The sequence below is a fragment of the Haliotis rufescens genome, unplaced genomic scaffold (genome assembly GCF_023055435.1).
Source record: "Haliotis rufescens isolate VD_foot unplaced genomic scaffold, xgHalRufe1.0.p SCAF_11, whole genome shotgun sequence".
Taxonomy (NCBI): domain Eukaryota; kingdom Metazoa; phylum Mollusca; class Gastropoda; order Lepetellida; family Haliotidae; genus Haliotis; species Haliotis rufescens.
Window position 1 is genome coordinate 12,957,964 of NW_025963791.1, and position 23,343 is coordinate 12,981,306.

The 23,343-nt window shown below is 38.5% G+C and overlaps 1 protein-coding gene across 2 annotated transcripts in view; it reads right to left on the reverse strand.

Moving 5' to 3' along the window:
• LOC124141134 (microsomal triglyceride transfer protein large subunit-like) overlaps window positions 1–23,343 on the reverse strand; it is a 48,380-nt gene that overhangs the window by 16,007 nt on the left and 9,030 nt on the right. For both annotated transcript variants that reach the window (XM_046509039.2, XM_046509040.2), the window contains exons 4-18: window positions 22,935–23,054; window positions 22,540–22,679; window positions 21,642–21,730; window positions 20,906–20,982; window positions 20,471–20,631; window positions 19,026–19,194; window positions 18,001–18,111; window positions 16,739–16,954; window positions 15,837–16,051; window positions 14,752–14,849; window positions 13,903–14,021; window positions 12,947–13,165; window positions 12,171–12,325; window positions 11,556–11,726; window positions 11,033–11,183 (exon numbers count right to left, since the gene is read on the reverse strand). In XM_046509039.2, the coding sequence (XP_046364995.2) occupies window positions 11,036–11,183; window positions 11,556–11,726; window positions 12,171–12,325; window positions 12,947–13,165; window positions 13,903–14,021; window positions 14,752–14,849; window positions 15,837–16,051; window positions 16,739–16,954; window positions 18,001–18,111; window positions 19,026–19,194; window positions 20,471–20,631; window positions 20,906–20,982; window positions 21,642–21,730; window positions 22,540–22,679; window positions 22,935–23,054 (2,208 nt within the window). In that variant the 3' untranslated portion in view covers window positions 11,033–11,035. The remainder of the gene's footprint in view (window positions 1–11,032; window positions 11,184–11,555; window positions 11,727–12,170; window positions 12,326–12,946; window positions 13,166–13,902; window positions 14,022–14,751; window positions 14,850–15,836; window positions 16,052–16,738; window positions 16,955–18,000; window positions 18,112–19,025; window positions 19,195–20,470; window positions 20,632–20,905; window positions 20,983–21,641; window positions 21,731–22,539; window positions 22,680–22,934; window positions 23,055–23,343) is intronic.

A 23,343-nucleotide genomic window follows, 5' to 3' on the forward strand; every position in this document is an offset into this window, starting at 1 on the left:
GTAAAATATTTCACCAAATATTTTCAAGTATTATACTCTATTTGTTTCTGATTGGCATTTAATTAAAACAAAAGATATCCCTGCAAGCAGTTTATCAATTCTGACAGTAATGAAAGACTATCATTGTAACAACCCATGACAATGTGACATATATCGTCCTAGTTAAGCATTACAACTCTGACCTAATGTGAACCTGGAATGCGGTCACATCAGACCGTTGTCTGTGTGAATCTTCTTGCAATGTAATCCATCTGTTGTGTGAGTCACAGACCCACAAGGTACTGGCAGGCAGTCTACTATCTTACACCAGAAACACTGGAGGCTGGTCTTTTATCATACACAAGAAACGCACTGTCGGATCGTATACAGTCTCACACATAGCACTGCAAGATAGTTTCAAATCTTACACAAAAGGCACTATTGGCTGGACTACAATCTCACACAAGAAGCACTGTCAGCCAGTTTAGAGTCTTACACAAGAACATGTCAGATAGAGTCTTAAACAAGAAGCATTGTCAGGAAGTACAGAATCTTATATACTGCTGGTTGGTCTACTATCTTACACCAAACAAGCACTATTGGCTGGAATACAAGGAGCACTGCTGGTTAGTTTTACCCAAGAAGCACTGTCAGCCTGTCCACAATCTTACACAAGACGCACTGCTGGATAGTTTTATACAAGAAGCACTGTCAGCCTGACTACAATCTTACACAAGAAGCAGCACTGTTGGCCTGTCTACAATCTTGTACAAGAGACACTGTCAGCCAGTCTACAGTCTTACACAAGAAGAAGCACTGTCAGACAGCATAGAATCTTACACAAGAAGCACTGTCAGACAACATAGAATCTTACACAAGAAGCACTGTCGGATGGAGTCTTACACAAGAAGCACTGTGAGACAGCATAGAATCTTACACAAGAAGCACTGTCAGACAGCATAGAATCTTACACAAGAAGCACTGTCGGATGGAGTCTTACACAAGAAGCACTGTTAGTTTCCATTTCAGTTCGATAAGATCTAAATAAATTTTACTTTTTACCCATCTTCAATTATCCAAAGTAATATATCTCCATTCTGTGTTATGATAAATAACCTGGACCCAATTGCTACCACAGTTTCAGAAGTGACTTCCCCATCTCCATATTACTTCACACAGACCTTCTTGCACACTGTATTTTAGAATGGATGGCTATATTCTCAGGACAGTCGGGGGTTACAACAAGCATATTTTTTATTTAGGGTCATATTGCAAGTGCCCAGATGAATCCCTTGAAGTTGGTAAAATTACTAGTTTCTAGTATGCAGTCATAGTGGTAATATCTTAAGGATCTCAAAAATGTATTTGGAATTTTGGGAAATGTTCTGCATACACTTCACTTAATTGTTTGCGAGTGACCCCTCTTTCCATTTCCCCCTGCCCTTTCTTCGTCTGTATTGAGATTATTGCCCAGTGTCTGCTATTTCCACAGATAGTGAGTCAGTTAAAATTTAATATCGCATCAGCATTATTTCAGCCATATAACGACTCCGCAGATTGCATTCTGTTATTAGTTTTTGACATTGGTATTGAAGCATAAGGGGTTACTGATGGGCAATTAAAAGTCACCGAAAATTTTGCTTTTTCTATAACTTCATATGGATATAAAGTCATTATTTTGGTGGTTTTGAATTATTTTAGTGATACTGTCAAATACACAGTTCCAAGAGCTTTTCATCTATCTATAACACATGGTATGATTTCCAAAAGGGGTGACATGACCAGCCCCAAATGGATTATGGTCAGAAAATATGTTTGAACCCGGTTTGGATGCGCAGAGGACATATCTGTGTGATTCACCACTGGATATCTAAGGATGTTAGTGTGTTTCTGCTGAAGCTGTGTGTAAGTCAGGCTGTGAATACAAGAAGCATATTGAGATATTCCACATCCTCAGCAGTGTTGATAAATAAGAGGCATCTTGACATACCACACAAACAGCAGTCATCTTACACTGTGTTGTTGTTGAGCAGCTGTGTGGATTGCCTCCTATAACTTTTGATAACCTACCGTATCTGTAGTATAACCTAGTATCTGTGGTATAACCTACTATCTGTGGTATAACCTACTCTATCAGTGGTATAACCTACTATCTGTTGTTCTACATGCTATTTGTGATAATCGAAATATATGCAGGTGACTGAGAAATATTGAAAACTTTTCTTGTTATTTAATTTGTGTTACCTTTTACTTTCCTCTCTTTCAGCAATGATAACAACTATGCTTCCCACGCCATCTGCTGACTTGTGTGAGGGTGTTACTCATGTACAGATATATAACAAGGAGTTACTTGTCTGGAACTCCATGGGTCACAGTGCGATAACGCTCATATCAACACTTCACTTTAATCAGTATTGCCCACATATATACATTTGCTAAAAAAACAACACATTGTACCACATTGCTAGCATATGTCACACCATTCACCAAGCATACAGTGTTGAAAAATGTTCATCTGTTCAAGGTGATATTCGCCAAAGTTGAAATCAGTAAGAGTCAATATAAGAACATACCAAATGTTTTTTCAGGATACAATGATGAAAGGGTGAAAAACATTTCTTGGTTTTTAATGGCTTCCATTGATACCAAATACCAGATTGTCCTTTGTGTCATTCTGGTGTGAATGATGCAACATTGCACAAATCCTATCCTAATAAGCATTAATATTCAACAAGAGATATAAAATGTGTTCAAAGTCAACCATATCTTGCACGAAAAGATCATCCACATTCTAAGGAAGCATTGGGCAATTTCTGGCATAAACACAATTCTAGTCATAAAAGTTATTTGTACTTGTGTTAAACTTGCTGTCAGTCATATAAACAGCTGTTTGATATGGTGTGAATGTTAAAGTATATCAGTACACAACAGCTTTAAGTAATCAAGGCGTGACTATGTTTTCATTCAGATTTGTTGCAAATTCCAATGGCCTTTGGTACTGGCATATATCCCCTGCTATCAGTCTGTGTGTTGTGGCTCTATGACTTGGAAGACAGGAAACTTGATCCATGTTGCGGAGTCTGCCTGGCAGGGGACACAAGATCAGCCATGCTGAAAACATGACATCTGGACCCAATCTTGGAGGTGGGAGTGATCTCAAGTCTTAGGCCAGTTTCAACATGACCCTTTACTGGGTATACACTTGAGTAACCTGTAGAACTCATTATATAACAATCATTTCTTGTATTGGAAATCCATGGCATGCCTTTGCAAGAGCTGTGAAGTTGATAATGCATATGCTCGTAGTGAAATACCAGATTTAAGAACCTTTTTTACATGATGGGCAGACCTCAAGTATACTCACAGATCCAACTGAATGTATTGCTTCATGTTTGTTTTGGACTTGACTCAGTTGACACATAGACTACTTCCAAGAAATATGAAGATGTAATAACATTTGTGCAAGGTAATAATACCATGTATAAAGACAGCATACTATCAACTATTTATCAGTGGAACTCTACTTATATATTAAATAGTCAAAGTAATCTGAGGACCATAAACATGCTCAGAGAGAGGACAAATATATTTTGAAAACTGGTACATCGTAATACAGTTGAACTTGTATATCGCCAGATCCATATTGAAAATCCTTATCAAATATGGGACCAAACTAGTTTTTCTACAGGAAAAATCAATTTCAAACATTGGCACTAAATATAATTAAAAACAGGAATTAGTTTTATTTCCTGCTACATTATCAGCAAACCAACGTTATCTAGCATGAATGTGTCTCCAAATATAATCTGTGGCGCAGCCAAATATCTGAGCCACATCTGTTAGTGCACTGGTGAATGAACCAATGAAAAACTTCACAACACAGTTGCAACCGGAATATATCTTGCATACCAGACCCTAAAAACTAGTCTACAGGATAATATCACATCAGTTGCAATCCATAATACTTCTGCAAACCAGAGACTAACAGCTAGTCTACAGGATAATACCACAATAGTTGCAATACAATATGTTCTTCATACCAGAGACTGAGAGCTAGTGTACAGAATAATACCATATCAGTTACAATCCAATGTGTTCTTCATACCAGAGACTGAGAGCTAGTGTACAGAATAATACCATATCAGTTACAATCCAATGTGTTCTTCATACCAGAGACTGAGAGCTAGTGTACAGGATAATACCACAATAGTTGCAATACAATATGTTCTTCATACCAGAGACTGAGAGCTAGTGTACAGAATAATACCATATCAGTTACAATCCAATGTGTTCTGCATACCAGAGACTGAGAGCTAGTGTACAGGTATAAGATTAAAGAGGTTGGTCAGGATCTGTCACTAACTGCCTGATGGCAGTCTCAATTAACAAACAAAACCCCACAGCTCCTAAATGTTCAACAGATGCTGACCTTGATGGAAGTCTGCCACTGTTCCAATTACACGTTCTTGCATCGGGTTGCGTAGTGGAACGTGCAACAGCAACTCTTTGTTGTGAGGCAGCAGATAGCTTTGCTCCAAGGCTGTACTGAATGATAGGTCCATGGATGTATAGTAATTCTATCCTTATAATAATCAAGTCTAGATAATCAGCCAGCAAGTCTTTTATAAGAACAACTTGTTCTTATTGTTCATATTATCTAGAAATTATGGTTTAACTAATAATTAATGCCTTAGAAACTTGAGCAAGTCTAGGCAGCAGGCTGATGGTGCTGACGCTAGCCTTGTCATTGCTAGAAATAATGATTGTGCAAGATGCTATCCAACTGGAACCTCTACAGGTCAAACACAGACATATGGATACAGTGTTGGGAAAGAAATATTTTGCATAGAAAACTCATTTGTTGTTTATACTGGCTATTTGAATATTATTGCAGGTCAAAAGATCCATTACCTGTGAGAATGATTTGCCAGATATCAGAAATATGGGACAAGGGACCCATATTACACAGTAATGTGAGGGTCATGTGGATTTTTAAGGGTCAGTGCCCCCTGGTACTTGAAGCAAATTATATTGTTTTTGTTTTTAACAATGCTATGTTGACTTACAGAGCAAACTTCAACTACTAATGAATAGATAACAGTTATTCTTGAAGGGAAGGGTAATTCATTACATTCATTAACCTCATCACAAAGAAAATGGTTCTCATTCATGACAATGCTTGTGCCCAGCAAAAATATTATCTCAATGGTACAGAAAGAAGCTTGTGAAACATGTTGACCTTGGGCTCAGGTTACCAGTTATATCCAGATGCTTTCATGACTCATTGATGACATAACAGATGACAAATTATGACAGACTGATCCACTGAAAGGTGCAGCTGGATCGGTTCCTCCCTTCTTCTTGCACATCCACAGATCCGTGATTCATTAAACCATGAGGCCATGATATCTGATCTTACCTCTGGCACAATAGAACAGCACTGAATACAGCAGACAAACAAATGCACCTGTCTCTACCATATTGCAAAACAGCATTAGATACACTTACACCAACAAATAATATATGTCCATCATAGCTCCTCCCAAAAAGTAAGCCCCACCTACTCATGATGATGAGGCTGTGAGAAGCTTCTGATTGGTTGCTATGAATAGTTTCTGTTGAGGTCATCACCTGACCTAAGAGAAGCACCACCTATTGACAGTGAGGGGAAGACCACCAGATTGTTAGTCCCAGAAATAAACAAACGGTTTACTGTAGAATCCTGATAATGAATGTGATTCAGATGAAAAATGAGCTGTGCTTATCAGCGGTGCTGGCCTATATAATTCCCAGCTTTACCAGAAACCAACAGAGAACACTTACGCAGGTCTTGTGGATAGCCACAGATCCTCAGTGTGTTTGGTGTGGATAAGAGACTAGAGCCATTTGTTGTGGAAGACATGTGCTATGGCGTATGTACATTCTATTAAACAATTAATAACCATAATTTGTTATAACTGAAGCGTTTGTGGACAAATGTTTCAAATCAAATGCTCTTTATCTTGCATTACACATGGTACCATAGTCATGCACCATGTCAGTGGAATATCAGCATTTTATTTGATGAAAATAAAGTGACAAAAACATTTCTCTGGAATTTCTGCTAAAAGCAGGGTGCATTGTATAATTCTGTCTATTTCACATTCATGTTTATTTTTTAATCTATCCATTAGTGATGATATGAGATGAGCATATCCTGCCCCACTAGGTGGGACTGACACAAACACATGCAACCACAAGTCAAATGTTCACCTGAATAAACGTGGGAACATTAAGTAAAAGTCAAAATTGGACATAATTTTAGTCCCTGATACCTCAAGTTGGAAATGTCATCCACATATCTTACATAAAACTTTTTGAAAGCCAAAACCAATTTTGATTATAAACAAAGCCAAGCTGTATTCTTGATGAAATCACCATTAGACAAAAAAAATATTAGAAGAGAGAAATGTTTTATTTAATCAAAGACTTCATTGACAATATGTGTATAAGGCATATATGTCATGACTTTTGCAAAAGAGCATGGGTCTCGTCCCTCAGCACCAGCACCTCAGAATTGAAGGATTAACCACAGCTGGTTCAGTGCGTCAAATGATGGTAAGCCCCTTCCCTCAGATGACTCATGGCCAGTAAGTAGCGATCTTGTTGATATTTGTTGAAAATTGAGCAATATTTGACAAGGATTCTGTGAAATCTTTAGACCCATGATAAACATCTAACTCACATAGATTTATATCATCTCCAATGATGTGCTTGTTGTGGATATACAAGATGTGCAGTATCTCATCTTTTTGTATTCAATTTGTGCAAACCACAACATATATCCCTTTATGCACACAACAACATATATTTTATCTTTGCACACAACGTTTATGTTATTTATGCACACAACATTTATCTTATTTATGCACACAACGTTTATGTTATTTATGCACACAACGTTTATCTTATTTATGCACACAACATTTATCTTATTTATGCACACAAGATTTATCTTATTTATGCACAAACATTTATCTTATTTATGCACACAACGTTTATGTTATTTATGCACACAACATTTATCTTATTTATGCACACAACATTTATGTTATTTATGCACACAACATTTATGTTATTTATGCACACAACATTTATCTTATTTATGCACACAACAATTATCTTATTTATGCACACATTTACCTTGTTTATGTACACCACAACAAGTTTCTTCTTAATGCACACACACCACAACATATATACATATGTATATGTGTACAAATATAATCAACAACAAAAGCTCCTGTGACACCAATATTTTAGTGTAGTTTTCAAACAAGTAAAGTTTGGTTTTCAATATTGTAGTACATGTATGGAATCAAGTCACAAAAACGAACTGCTACAGAAAAGCATGCATGCCATGCAAAAGTTGACTTTTATGCAAGCCCCATGCATTTCACTACCCATGAATGGGTATAAAAACATGTGCGTTAACAGGATTCCATATGCATTGTTTAGCATCGTGCTGACAACAATCACTCAGAAAAACAACAAAATTACCCAATTATTCAACAATACAAAATGCCACGCCTGTCTGCGAGCCATGGTATGCTTGAGGCAGGATCGAGTCAACATGATGTTGCAAGACAATTTAACGTCCTCAGAAACACCATCTGATGTTTATGGTAATGTTGGCAACAGACGAATGCAGTCAGAGACCATCCTCGAAGTTGCAGGCCACACGTAACCAATAATCGACAAGACAACTGGATTCGAATAACACACCTACGGAATCGATTCCAGCCAGCAATAGTGACTGCAAGAATCATCCCTGGCCTTCGACGAATATCTTCACAAACCGTACCTCGTCGCCTCAGATGTGCAGGGATTGTCGCCAGAAGACCCGCCAGACGTCCCATTTTGACAGGAAACCACCGTCAAGCACGGCTACAGTGGTGCAGACAGCGTCTACGCTGGACGGCCATGCAGTGGGGACAAGTTCTATTCACTGACGAGTCTCATTTTCACCTCAGCCACAGCGATGGACGGATTCGAGTGTACCGACGTCGAGGTGAATGTTACGTCAATCATTGTGTCATGGAAGAAGATCGGTTTGGGTGCGGCAGCGTTATGGTATGGGGTGGGATTACAGCAAGACAGAGGACCCATTTGATAGTAGTAGAGGGAAATCTCAATGGACAGCGCTACCGCAATGAGATCATCAGCCCTGTTGATCTACCGTTTTTGCGTCGTCATGGCCCAGGCATTACCTTTCAACATGACAACGCCCGGCCTCATATTGCTCGACTGGTTCAGGATTCCTTTCAACAATACAACATGAATGTCATCCCCTGGCTGGCTCGCTCCCCTGATCCACCGATAAAGCACATGTGGGATGAGATGGATCAGCGCCTTCGACGTCAACCACGTGTTCCACAGACACTCCAGGAACTTCGAAACATGCTCCAGCAGATATGGACAGATATCCCACAGGACTTTGTGCAACGCCTGGTCCATTCCATGAGTTGAAGATGTGTTGCTTGCATCACAACCAGAGGTGGACAAACACGCTATTGATTTGTAAATTGACATTTTGGCATGTTCATGTTTTTTTATGAAATCACGCATTTTCTGAAGTCAGTATGGTAAATTAAACCATTTGAACACTTACAGGAGTCTTTTATCTGTTGCAAACCGAAATTGTTTCAGATTTGGTAAAAAACATATTCTTTGCATTAAATCTTATTCAATGTCCAGGAACTTTTGTTGTTCAGTATATATCCTATCATTTGAGTCATGTTGTATGGTTAATTCAGATGTTTTTTCTTAAGAATTCATCATGGAAACATAAACATAAATGTTGGGAAAAGAAGTTGCATATCCAAATCTTATCAATCAAGAGGTGTTCCTATTAATAAATTGATAAATTTATTTTTAGTATGTGCATGTGATGAGAGTGCAAGAGAGATAACATTACTCATGTACATCAGCTTTTCATGCCTAAAGGTTCAGTGGTATGTCTGATAAATGTTATGACTGATTTGCTTAAGGTTAAAGGGGGACTGTGCTCAGAGGTCTGGTGCCAGTCTTCTGCCCAGTTATAGATATTGTAATAACACCTTGGTGAAACTGAGCTACTCTCTCTGTGTAATCCAGTAATCATTAACAGCCTAATGCCATTGGTATACATAATAAAATGTGACCTTGTGGACACTTGTAATAGTGTTTGAAGACTTCAATGAAATATGCTGAGACTGCCAAACTACTGCTACTACTACCACTACTACTACTACAACTACTACTACTACTACTATAACTACTACAACTACCACTACTACTACTACTACTACTATAACTACTAAAAACTACTACTACTACTACTACTACAACAAGGCTCAGTAATACCCTCGACTTCGACTCAATTGTGTTTCTAAGTTCAAAAGAATCCATGAAGTAGTTTTATAGTTATAGGTTACACAAATGTTTCATTAAAAACATTCTAAGTAAAAACAAATGAAAAAAAGGAGTATGTTTTCAGAAAATCACAAACTTTGCACTGCACCTCTCGTATTGGCATAGAAACAGTACCTCCAATTGGAAAAAAAATCCATGAAGTAGTTTTCAAGTTCTAGGTAACACAAATGTTGAAGTAAAACAAATTCTAACTGCACAACATAAAAAACATCATAGTTTTTCAGAAAATACACACATCAAAATTAAACTTTACTCTGAACCTCTTCTATCAGTATGGAAAACTGTTCCCTATATTTGAAAAGAATCCATGCAGTAGTTTTCAAATTAAAGGTTGCATAGATGCGACTACTACTACTACTACTATTACTACTACTACTACTCTCATCCTACTTGGTACCCATTCACTGCTGGGTGAACAGAGGCATATTGCAAACAAAGTCACTTGCCTATGGAGACACCACATGTGTACACATTGATCTAGCTACTGAGGCATTGCACACTTTATGACTAGTACCAAACTCAATAGTTGCCATCAATACCATGCTTAAATACCAATACTTTTAATAGAAGTAAAATTTCATAGAAATAAATGAAAACTTGTTTAGCTTAAGGATTTGTTTTTGTTAAGTAACCGTGCAGTTATTTGGGTATGTCGGTTTTCAGGATAATAGTCATCCCTATGTTGTAAGGTGTGTGTTCTATCATCCTCCTAAGTCTGTCCAATTGATGCATGTCAAAATATCCCAAATGCATTGATTGAAGCTCATGATGTCAATGACTGGACTGTCTGGTCCAGACTCGATTATTTACAGACCAGCGTTTTATGGCTGGAATATTGCGGAGTGCGGTGTTAAACAACAACCAACAACAACATAATAACACACAATGACACACAGTGGTGCATGATGACACACAGTAATACATGATAACAGACAAAAAACACTGGGTTACATATGACATTGATGACACACAGTGACACATAATACCACACAATGACACACAGTGATACATGATGACACACAATGACCCACAGTGACACATAATGACACACAATGACACAGTGATACATGATGACATTGATGACACACAGTGACACATAATGACACAGATACATGATGACATTGATGACACAAAGTGACACACAATGACACACAGATACATGATGACATTGATGGCACACAGTGACACATAATGACACACAGTGATACATGATGACATTGATGACACACAGTGACACACAGTGACACATAATGACACACAGATACATGATGACATTGATGGCACACAGTGACACATAATATCACACAATGACACACAGATACATGATGACATTGATGACACACAGTGACACACAATGACACACAGATACATGATGACATTGATGGCACACAGTGACACATAATGACACACAATGACACACAGATACATGATGACATTGATGGCACACAGTGACACATAATGACACACAATGACACACAGATACATGATGACATTGATGACACACAGTGACACATAATGACACAGTAATACATGATGACATTGATGGCACACAGTGACACTGTGACACAGGTGATACAGTTACATGCAGTGGCACACCTACCTGTTATGCCTCTGCCTTCTTCATTATTTTACACTCCTCTGAGTTGGCTTTGTTCAGGAAGAAGGACTCTCCTGATATAGATGTTGTCTTGCTGAGTCGAATGTTATACTTCTTCAACCCCTTGATTTGTTCGTACTTGCTGACTGTTTCCCTGGTAACAAAAGGAGCAGACATAAACACACAGACATTCATACTTAACGGAATCCTGCAATATAACATGTAAACAAAAAGTATTAACAAATGCTCATATAAGTTTTTTAATACATTAAATGTTCACCACAAATGGTGTTGGGTTCGAATTCCTGATTCACCCTTGGTTTGTCAGTACCATACATGTGATTGTGTGTTTCACCAAAGCAGTAAATGTACCTAAATCACTTCACTTGACATAAAAATGACATGTTGTGATATCAATGATGTACTGTTCGAAGCACTGCTCAACTCACTCATTCACCACAAAATTAACATATCTATCACTAGTCCAAAACAACTTTAGTTGTCACTGAAACCTATTAAAACTCACCTGAATTTAAAATCTGGTCTTTTCATCTGTAGACACAGTGTAAGTGGCATCTCATAAAAGTTCGCATCGGACAGGAAGTCAATGGCCGACTGCCCCTCTCCACTATAGGTAATCCCTGCTCCCAGGTCGGGGGACTCCAGTCTCATGTTCCCCTCTACATACAGAGCTCCACTAGACAACAGAAACACTTGATGCAAGGATTGCACTGAAGGATCCACAATGTTTTAAAGGCTTGGTTTAAAGGCTTCAAATTCTTCACTGAAGTGTGCGTTCTTGCATGCGTTTACGCTCTGTTTGGATGGGTGGGTGGATGTTTCACTGGGGATGGGGGAGTAACTAGCAGACAATGATGTATATAAAAAAATAAAGGTATTGGGTGTGGGGCTTGTCATACATGTTTTTTTCTCTGATCACCTCCCCTTTATGATCTGCCCAGTCAGATGCAAGTTTGAGGTATGGTTAGCTATCTCAGCTCCTTTAGCAAATGATTCTAAGAATATCAAATTTAATGAATCATGTGAAGTAATGTACAAGACTCTGATCTAGAGGTACTGGTAAGGATAAAAATGTTCTGAAGTTCCGGGACAATGACTTCATTATGATGACTTGACCAACCTGTTTTTAATGAGTGATTCACAGTTCCTGTTCCACAGACTGATGCTGACGTAGCCTGAAAGGTCGATGGAGATGACGCCAATGACTTCAACATTGAGGATGAGGCCATTGGACAGATGAACTCTCTGGGAATGGTCCTGCAGCAACAGGTTGCCCTGCAAGAACAACAGTCTTCAATACTCTGATCTGGCACTCATGCTGCCACCATGCATTACACAAGAAGGAGTGATGAATGTCACAGGCGGTTTACACCCACGGGTATGGTGCTGACAAACTCATTTGAGGGGCACCGGAATTTTAAGCCACAACCATAGAGAACATGAGAATGGCTGAACACGAAATCACGTTCTTGGCTGTCTGAAAAGATTGTGTTGCCATGATAGTTTCAATAGATAGTGAAATTTACAAATTATGATAGTTGTGGTGTTATAATCCCTTTGCTAAACAGGGTCCTGTTTGACATTTCTGATGATATTGACCTCTGGTTCAGTACCTGTTGCAATCCTGATAATTTTATCAACACAGTTAGCGGTGTTGATCAAGCATTTTGTGTCCCGTCATATTATACATTATGCCTTCCAGTAGCCAGAGTTAGTGACCATTCAACAAGGATTAACTTCTCTGGAACTAGTTATTGTTTACAATATGTATAGATGTTATTCTGAACAACCATCAAGAATAGACTATACATTCTAGAAGTGAGTCACAGTCATTTTGATGTCCTCCTGTCATGCCTGGCTACTACTTAGACAAGATCTTTAACACAGTCTGCTTACCTGGAGAGCTGAGGTGAGTTCTGATGGGGCACTCCAAACCGCTGACATCAGCCCAGACATTCCCCGGAAGAACTCGTACTGCTTGAGAAGCACATCCATGAGGGAGAATGACAATCCAGCAGCAATCTCGGGGCCCACTGGCTCCTCTTCTCCCTCACCCTCCACAGGAACTTCCTCCTCACCCATCAGTGACTCCAACGCCTCACCGTATATCCCGATCTGAAACAGAAGCACTCGTATATACTGATCTGAAACAGCAGCACTCGTATATACTGATCTGAAACAGCAGCACTCGTATATACTGATCTGAAACAGCAGCACTCCTACATCCCGATCTGAAATAGCACCACTGTATATCCTGATCTGAAATAGCACTACTCATATATCCCAATCTGAAACAGCAGCACTCGTATATACAGATCTGAAACAGCAGCACTCGTATATACTGATCTGAAACAGCAGCACTCCTACATCCCGATCTGAAATAGCACCACTGTATATCCTGATCTGAAATAGCACTACTCATATATCCCAATCTGAAATAGCAGCACTCATCTATCCTGATCTGAAATAGCAGCACTCGTATATCCCGATCTGAAATAGCACTACTCATATATCCTGATCTGAAATAGCAGCACTCGTACATCCCGATCTGACATAGCCCCACTCAAATTAATACAAATATAAGCACACGTCTATATGACCCAACAACCTGTACAGTGAATAAGAGATTACTCATCCTTCAGTATTTAAGCTTAATGTGAGAGGAAAACAAATATGATAATCAGGCCACAGATTCAAACTGAAAGTGAATCTTAATGAACTAAAAAGCACATACACAGTTTTGAAATCAAATATGTTAACACTGAACCGACTTCACAAAGATCAGCAGCTGTTATTTCTGACACTAAGTGATGTATCTGTTAACAGCAAATCCTATGTGATACACAACTTACATTCATGAAAGGCTGTTCCACATTTCCAAATAGATTGACTTTCATGCCGCTGCGCTTCATAACTCCGGAGTTGGAATTCTCAAACAACAGGTTGTATGAACAGTTGAGATCTTCAGTTTCTGCAGCAACATATGTATCATGGTTATTGTTATTTACACAGTACAACAATGTGTAACTATGTACAGCACGCTCAACTTTGAACAGAATTCTATAAGGAGGAAGATTGCATATGTTTGCGTGATCTCCGGGGCGAGGTGGTATTACTGTAGCAAGGCAATAAATTACAGCAGGCTTTCTGTTCATGTACTGCTCTCTGAGAACCAAGAATAGTTTCATTTTGTTTAAGTTATCAAAGATGTAAACCAATATTATGACAATACTTAAATACATATTTACTAAGAAGTTGAAAACTAAAAGTATTTCTTCTTTGAGGGGCATGTAGAAGTTTAAGTAAGGTTAAGACATATGGATAAACATCTTCTTTATTACAATGAGGAGTGCCATTTCGGTGTAGTGAAGTCATCACTTGCTTGATAACAGTGTTAGAACCTACATCGAAACATCACTCCTAATTGTAATTAATAAGTTGTTCATCCATATGTCTTATCCTTACATAAGAGTATTTCATCTTAAATTCTGATAAGAAAGACTTCAGCTGGGGAGGGGGAAGTTTCTTAGTTTAATTTTAGTGGTGTAATGATCACTTGGCTTTCAGGAATCAGACTAGTATTTTTATAACTAGGTATCTTTGTTGCTTTTTTTGTCATTATTGGCCATATTTAATTTTCTAAAGGGGGATAGGGGTTGGTGGGAGCCCACAGACCCCCACCTGGCCCTGTGTGAACCTACTTGCGAGGTAGCCCGTGAAGGAGCTGGACTTTCCCACCTGGGCCATCAGCTGGTAGTTGTTGATTCTTCCTTCCTTCAATATTGTCTGTAATTTACTCCTGAGAACCAGTAAATGAGGAATCGTGAATAAAATGGAAACCATTCCATGATCATGATGATTATTCTACAGCTATTACAGGGAGCGTATGCTGCAATATGATTGGCAAATATGAGTGATTAAAAATGATGCAAGGCTCAGAAAACTCCTGGGTCCTGTTTCACAAGGCGATCGCAGCGCAACCACAGTCGTAAGTCAATGTTAAAGTATAGAGTTACGATAACCTTAGTGCTACGATAGAGTTGTGGAACGGACCCCTGGACCATTCTCTGTGCATAAACATGATGGATACTTACCAAGTTGATTATATGACCTGATCAAAAGTAAATTTATTCAATTTAGTTGTTTTTTCCACAATCTGCAAAACCAGTATGATGTCATAGCATTCCAGAGTGATGTCAGAGCTCCAGAACACTTTTTGAGCGATTGAGTTTTTACTCTAGGGTTTCTATTTTAATTGGGTTATTACATTTTTCATTGGGTAACCATTATTTTTTCACTCATCTGTTCATCACTCTATTGGATTTCCCCCGAAATGAGGTAACATTTTTAAATTTATAAAATAAATAAATAATGTTTAAGATGTATATAAAGGTTCTAAATATAGGCTTGACTCGGTAAATTAGTTTGTAATTGTGTTTCAGAAATTAGCTCAGTTGTACACATGCTGAAAAAGCTTCATCGGGTGTTTATACTTATGAAAGTAACTGGGTTTTGGGGGGGTATTTTACGCTAAGACGTAGCTCATCTGAAGCTCTTGATGTCATGTGTGGTTCACAGCTGTGAGAGTTTACATAGAGAGAGAGTTCTTCAGAAAATGATTGATAACTTTTACAATGTTCATAAACATTTTGCGCTTTCCGCTAACACCATCAGTTCCAAATGAATGTTCTGGACATTGTATACATCATCAAACCCTAAAATCTCCCCAATTACAAGAAGATTACTAGTTACATATGTTACATTGTGTGGCTATGTGGTGACAGACCTGAGATTCTCGTCATTCTGTGCCCTGTCAAGGACCTTCATCTTGATGAAAGTGGAGAGCTCATGGTGGTCCCTGTCGGCCATTGCAAGGAGGATGTTACGCAGCTCCATCAGACTCAGGTCCAGCTGCAGCAGGAGGTCTAGCGCCACCACCCTCACACTGCTGTCATAGCGACGCACGCTCTGGTGGAACAGAAGGGACAGAGAGGCCCTCACCTGCACAGACAGTGAGTGGAGAAAAGTCCAAAGTGACACTGATCTTTAACATTTTCAACTTGGGTGATATAAACACAGCTTTAGTACTGACAGTTGTTCATTTTCAAGATAAATTGAGATTCAAAATACAGTAAACTATGGTTATAACGAATTCAAAGGGACCACTACTTTTACTTTGCTATAACCGAAGTTCATTATGAGCATATATATAGCATATATACTGTAAATCTTGGGGACCAAAAAACAGTTTGTTTTATCTGTCAGTTCGTTATAAGTGTGTTTGTAATAAACATAGTTTACTGTAATGTCAGTAGATCCTGGCATTGAAAAGGCAAGCAACTCTGCACATAAGATTGCAGCATTTGTAATATTGATTCAGATACATGTTTCATAGCAACATCATTGCATATCTCACTACCAAAGGGAACTAACTAGTGCCACACACCAATAGGCTTCTAAAAGTGAGTTATTTTCCCTTTATTATCTGTAATGAGTGAGTGAGAGAGTTAGGTTTAACACCGCTTTTAACAGTATTCCAGTTATATCACGGCAAGTCAGCTTAATGTGGGAGGAAAGTACGAAGTGATGCAGGTCTTAGACTTCGGTGAATTATCTGTAATGTGTTCACACATTCCTTTCATACAATAAACGCCAACAACATATGAATGTAAATCTGCAGGAAACTACCTCCGCAGTGATCAACGTGCGAGGAACCCGCCGGAGCGCCTCTACAGCGGTGATGGAAACCATGCTGTTGTTGCTGTCCACAGCAAGCTTCATGATGGTGGAAACTGTGTCAGGCAGGCCGGTGTTGCCCATCGCTCGCAGGTACGTCAGGCGACATGCATCGTCTGTACACTGGGCCACTCCCTCCACCAGCAGAGTGCGGAAGTCTTGTACAACCTGCCAGGAATCGACCACGAGATGTTATTAGACATACCTTTCCTGTGAGTCTGCCAACAACATGAGGCTGTCAGCACTTACAAAGTGGGGTCGGACATATCCCATTACAAAAATACAAAAAACTGACAGGGATAGACATGACCACTAGTCCGTTTGTCAGAGACTAGTACCAATCTATACATACTAGTTGTTTTATCCCAAGCTGCAGACTAGTTGCAGATGACTAATAGTGTCTTCTCCTGGACTGAGCATGCTACAACTTGTTAAGTTGCCTATTGAACCTTAAAACCATGTTCGACAATCATCACAAATATGGAAATATATAACAAAATATCTTCCAACAGCCAAACAAATGGTAGCTGTTAGTTTACCATATTTTAGTTTTTAGAGGGATTTGTATCAGAGCAAAAGGTGAGGTGAAATGGGGTTCAACGTCGTGACCATGGTTATTGCACTTATATAGCGACATGCACGCATGTGTGCGAGTGTGTGTGGCTGCTTGTTCTAGTCCGGACTGATGAAGATTTATAGTGCTAGCACACTGAGATACCATGCAGCAGTATAACATGAATACCTCACGCAGACACAGCGCCAGTCAGGGTAACAACAAGTACCATCTTTTATCGTCTATCAGTATGGTGCCGCTGGGGATCGAACCCCGGACTTTCGCTCTCCGTGTGGACGATCTAACAGTAGACCACGGAGGCAGTCTCAGAGAAAAAGAAAATGCAGCAGCTGTTGGGAGTATTTAAATATAGAATGACATATTAGTGAGTGTTGTTTTGACATCACTCTCAGCAACATTCCAGCAATATCACAGCGGGGGACACCAGCAGTGGACTTTGGACACATTTTACCCATGTGGGGAACTGAACTCGGGTCTTCGGCATAACCACTAGGTACCCCACTGCCTCCAAATGCCATATGAATAATCCAGACAAAAAAGACAGATTTCATGACAAACCAAGTAGGGTTTTGATCTGATTCACCCCATGTTCCTGCAAGAGAATATGAATGTTCTATCAGCATGTACTGTATGGTGGTACCTGGTGAGTGCACTGGTCCTTGACCTGGCAGAAGGTGTGGATGACAGCACCAGTGGCTAGCAGCAGGGACTCCTTCAAACTCTCATTGGGAACTGGCTTCTTCAATATTGCCTGCAATGTACACATGAGGGCTTGATTGGGTCTTGTAGATTTCATGTTCAGTTTCCAAGCTAACTAATTCTGGCTATCATCACCGGTAGATGAGGGATGCAGGGGTCCTTACATGTCAACGTATCATATGTTTGTGTTCACTTCGAAACTTGGATTATAGATTACACACCCACCCTTTTTCACAATCATTGTTGTTTCTGAGCTTATGACACCCAAAAAAGATTGTTGTGAGAATGGCGTCATATGATAAAGAGATTATTACCCTTGCATGTTGCCGTATTGTAAATACCAAACATTAGGAATAAAAAATATGTATTATGTTCCCCTAAGGTTTGTATAACATAAATTGTATTCCAAACATGATATTTAAGATAAGAAAACTCTCTCTTATATAATCTCTATATGTCATGTATGTGATTATACAGTTTAAAACTATGGTTAGTCCTAAAGCCTGTGAGTTCAAGTGACATTATGATGAACCCAGGCAGAATCAAATGTTCATGATACGACTTCATCAAATTGTTCCTTCTATTCTTCAAATGCTTCTATACCTTCCAGAAATTTCATGAACAAATATTGGAATGTTTTTTAGTAATACTCCAGAAACAAAATGTGACTGCTAGAGCCTGTTTCTTTCTCCCCTGCCAAACTTGACTTAGGCAGGCACTAATCAGGCCAACAGCTGTGTATGTGTACATGTAAGAGTGAATATTATCCTACCCTATTTTTTATCCCAGGGATGAAATTCTCTAGTGTCAGGATGAATGTCCCTAGTGAATTTGAACCCATACCAGTGATTTTAATCCTATCCTATACTATACTCTAGAGTAAAACCTCCCCCGGGATAATATTTAGGTAGGATATAATCCTTGCTTACATACACACAGCCCCACCCTGACATTAGACACACCCACCAGCAGGTCCTTGATGAGGAACTCCCCGGGATGGGTGGAGTAGGTGGCTGCCAGCAGGTAGCGCTCCGGGTGTTCGGTGCCGTAGTCCTCCGCAAACACCAGCAGCTCCATCATGGCTTTCTGGGCAGCCGATGTCTGGGACGCTGTGGCTATGTCGATCAGCTGGGGCCTGGAGAAGCAATATTTTCAATAAATACCGGTAATGTAATGACAGGGATTTGAAGGTGAAATAATGAAATTGTATACCCATTTTACTATCAAACACCCATCTCTATATAGAAGTGTGCTTCTCAAACACCCATCATTATATATAAGTGTATTTAACATTCTAAAATTAATATGAAACAAACAAAAAACAGTTATTTGATGGTGATGTATTTGTTATGTGTGTCAAAAGTGTGTTTTGGACCTAATTAAGCTTAAAAGCTTGCAGTGTTTTAAGTCTAATAACATTTTGATAATGTTTGTAATTTTCAAGTTAATACTTTCTCCTGCCAAACAGTTTATAGAGAGAGAGGGGTGTTTGATTGTAAGAAAGAAATACAATTTCATTATTTTGATCAGGACGTCAATCTAGTGTTGTGTCATGGCCTTGATTCAAGCACTGCTGAAGGCTCTGGTTCACTGGGGGTTTGTCATTTGGGTCTCATGTAGTACAGTTATATCCCAATAATGTACAGGAACCAAGACAGTACACAACGATATTGACCTCAGTGTAATAGCCATGATAAATAATATCTGATCAATTTGACCTACAATGTACTCATATAGGCTTCTTAGGTATGGCATAATGAAGTTGCAAGATAAGCTTTCCAAAATTTCATCAAACTGTTTCAACAGACTTCTAATTGATTTGAGTCTCTACTCATCATGAACAGGATGCAATGCCTATATAGCCAGGAACCAGTCTGTGTAAGAAGGTCTTCCTTGCACCGTGTGACACTTTCCTCATGGTATGGCCTGATGCCTTGTTGGGCAGAGATAAGGCAAATCTGTGTGACCCCAGGGACGAGCACTAGCAATTGCATGCTTCAATGGTGGAGTTGTAGACTGAATACATTTTATGCTAAAAACCCGATGCAAGTGTGATCTTCAACAATTAATACCCTGACCAATTCTGTTTTAACCAAGAATTCCAACTCTCTAGCCTTATCAACTCGTATATCAACAGGTAAAAAAACAACTAATATATTTATTTTAAGCTCTGTTAAGAAACGACATTTTGAACCAAAAAATGTTTTTGCTCCAGAGTCAGACATTTTGCTATTGAGCTGAAGGGGGCATGGCCAAAAGAGGGGCCTAGAATCAAATTACTCCTGAGATATGTAACCAACTAAAGACATTAAATAGAAACAACAATCCCCTCTCCCTACCCAGTCAGTTTTGAAAAAAGTCATGAGGAACAAGATGTCATTAAAAATGGTTTTAAGTCATCAAGTACTTACACGGTGTAATAAGAGTCTGGACTGGTCAATACCTCGGCTATTGTTTGCTTGCCAGCATTGCGGAAACTCTTCAGCATCTTCATAAAAGCTTTAGCGGATGCAACAGTTGATATTTTGTCTGCCACCAGATCTCCATGCACTTTGCTTAATATCTTAGTTGGCTGAAGGACAAGGTAATATGACATTGCTTTTCTTGAATGGTTTTCCTTCGACACATGGAGCATACACTTCAACAACTAGGTTATCCCACAGCCCCAAACAGATTTACTGAATGAAAAGTATTAAAGCAATAAAGGAATTGTTAGTTATTTGTCCACATAAATATAGAACCATTACATGTGATAGAAACTATGAAAACAGAGCCCAGATTGATTTGTGAAAAGTAACTTCAAATGATTCATTTGTTTTCAAGGAATATTTCATTTGAATACTTACAGATTCACAGTTTTCTATGCATTGAGTGATTTCAGATTCTGTTGGCAGCAATGACAACCTAAAACTTTTTCCTATTTCTGAAAGAAATTCGAAACAAATGGTGATGTACAACATAAATAGTAGATAGGTTTGAGAAACTCAGCTGACTGGTCACTTCTTATAGAATGTTGACAGGTCTACATTTATATTTTTTAACTTTTTCTAAAATAGGCATCATTAAAACATCTCAGTAAATCAATCTTCTGTCCAAAACACAAGACCGAGATTGCTATGCTTTCAATTGTGTTAGGCAGACTTATTAACTACGTGCCAAAATGATATTTTAATTGTGTCTTTTTTTCAGTCAACATTTCAAAACATCTATATTTTAGTAGTAAAGAGGAAATAATCCATTGTTTTTTTACCCACAACACATTATTTAGGAGAGCATCCAGCATGTCCAGTTAACAGTTTCTATTTTCTGATACAACCTGAGAAACAAGTATTTTTTTATAAATAAAATGATTTCAAATGCCCTATAGGGTGCTACTCTTTAAGCAAATGTATTAAAACCTGATCATTTACACGCTTCCCTGTTTTTAATGTGCACTGGCTCAACCAGACTCACTTGGGACTGAAATCTGAGTCTTACTCAAATTCAAGTCAACATTAAACAAAAGTGTACAGCACAACATGTATTTTTGACAGATTCAGCTGATTCAGCTGTAAATGAAAGCAGTCCTGTTTTAAATGTTACCTTTTTCCAACATGGGTATGGCAGTATCGATATCAGCTGCTGACACAGTTTCACTGGATGCAGAGGAACCTTGGAATGTTAATCTTTGGCTGAAAAAATGTACAAGCCTATTACATGTATATAACTTTGACATTTGATTCGCTTTACATTGAGGTTGCCTTGGCCACTCCACTTAATTAAATACCGGTACTGTGAAACTCTGTTAGTGCATAGCCCTTTCATCTGGCAACCCTGCATTCTGGACAGTTATTGTTTGGAACGTCTATATATAATCATAAGGACACTGGGAACAATAAACAGGACTTCAGAATTTGAATCAACATCAAATTGGGGTGGGGTGTGGGTGTGGGTGGAGATTAACAGCAGGTTCTGGCGGTCTGTTAAATATATTTTTACAAATCTGAAGTAGTACACAGCAGAGATTAAAATACAAACAAAGTCTTTCAGTCTTATCTTGTTGACAATTCTGTTTTTAGTACACAAATGCTTTTTTAGACTTTTTAAATTGGCACTTTGAACATATTAGAAGGCCAACTTGTTTCAGATATTCTGATAGCCATAAAACTGTTTTCAAAAGATAAAAATACAAACAAAGTATCTTTCAGATCTATTTTTTTTGATAATTTTGACGCTTTCTGTACATAAACATAATGTGTCCTTCATATTGGCACCTTGGACTAGTTGAAGGACCATTTTGTTTCAGAAGTTTGAAAGTGATATTGATAACACTCATTTTAAATGATCAGATCAACAATAAAGTAGTGCTTTCGATGACAGCATGCTGTGTAAAAAAGATTAATGTTTTTTTATTGTGGCATACATGTAGTTCTAAAAAAATGGCATCCATTTACCAGTATCTTAAAATCAAGAAATGCCTAGACACTAGAATATTACTTACCTGACAGTGGCACCACCATTCATGGAGGACCTCATGTTGAGACGACTGGACACTGTATTTAATCCGCTTATACTCTTTATTATTCCATTTTCAAATTCATAATCTAGAGTTGTTTTACTGGCAACAGTTACATCAAGAATCTGCAACAACAATCATTTCAGCGACTTGTTACAGGGACCGTTTACCTGGGATGGTTAAACACATAGGCAGCACCTGCACCATGAACTGTGGGATATATGTATTTATAAAACCAAAATCAATCATAAAAAAGCAAGTCAAGCCAGAAATCAGCATCAGGAAAAGAAACATTTTAAAGGAGAGAACTGTATTGTGTCATAAAAATTTCATAGACTATGTTAGTTTACTTCTATAAATATGGTGATTTTTGCACCTACTTTATTGGGATTTGAGAACTGTCCAGCGATCTCGAGATTATTGCACTCCTTCTTGGTCTTGGTGATCTGAGTGGGCGAGGTCTGGGTGTATAGGACCAGGCACTCCCCGGAAACATCTATCTGTAATACAGGTTACACCAGGTATATCATGTATATAACATACTTATAATATGGTGATAACAGAGTAGAGTTACAGCAGTGTTATAATAGTTATAATGTGGTCATAACAGAGTAGGGTTGCAGCAGGGTGATAATACAGTTATAACATGGATATAATATGGTTATAAAGAATTACCTAGATCATGATAATGATATTGACAAGGGTAGAACACAATATAATGATATTGCAAGGTTTACAAAATACAGCAGGGTTATGATATTAAGCAGGGTTGCAATAAAGACATGATAG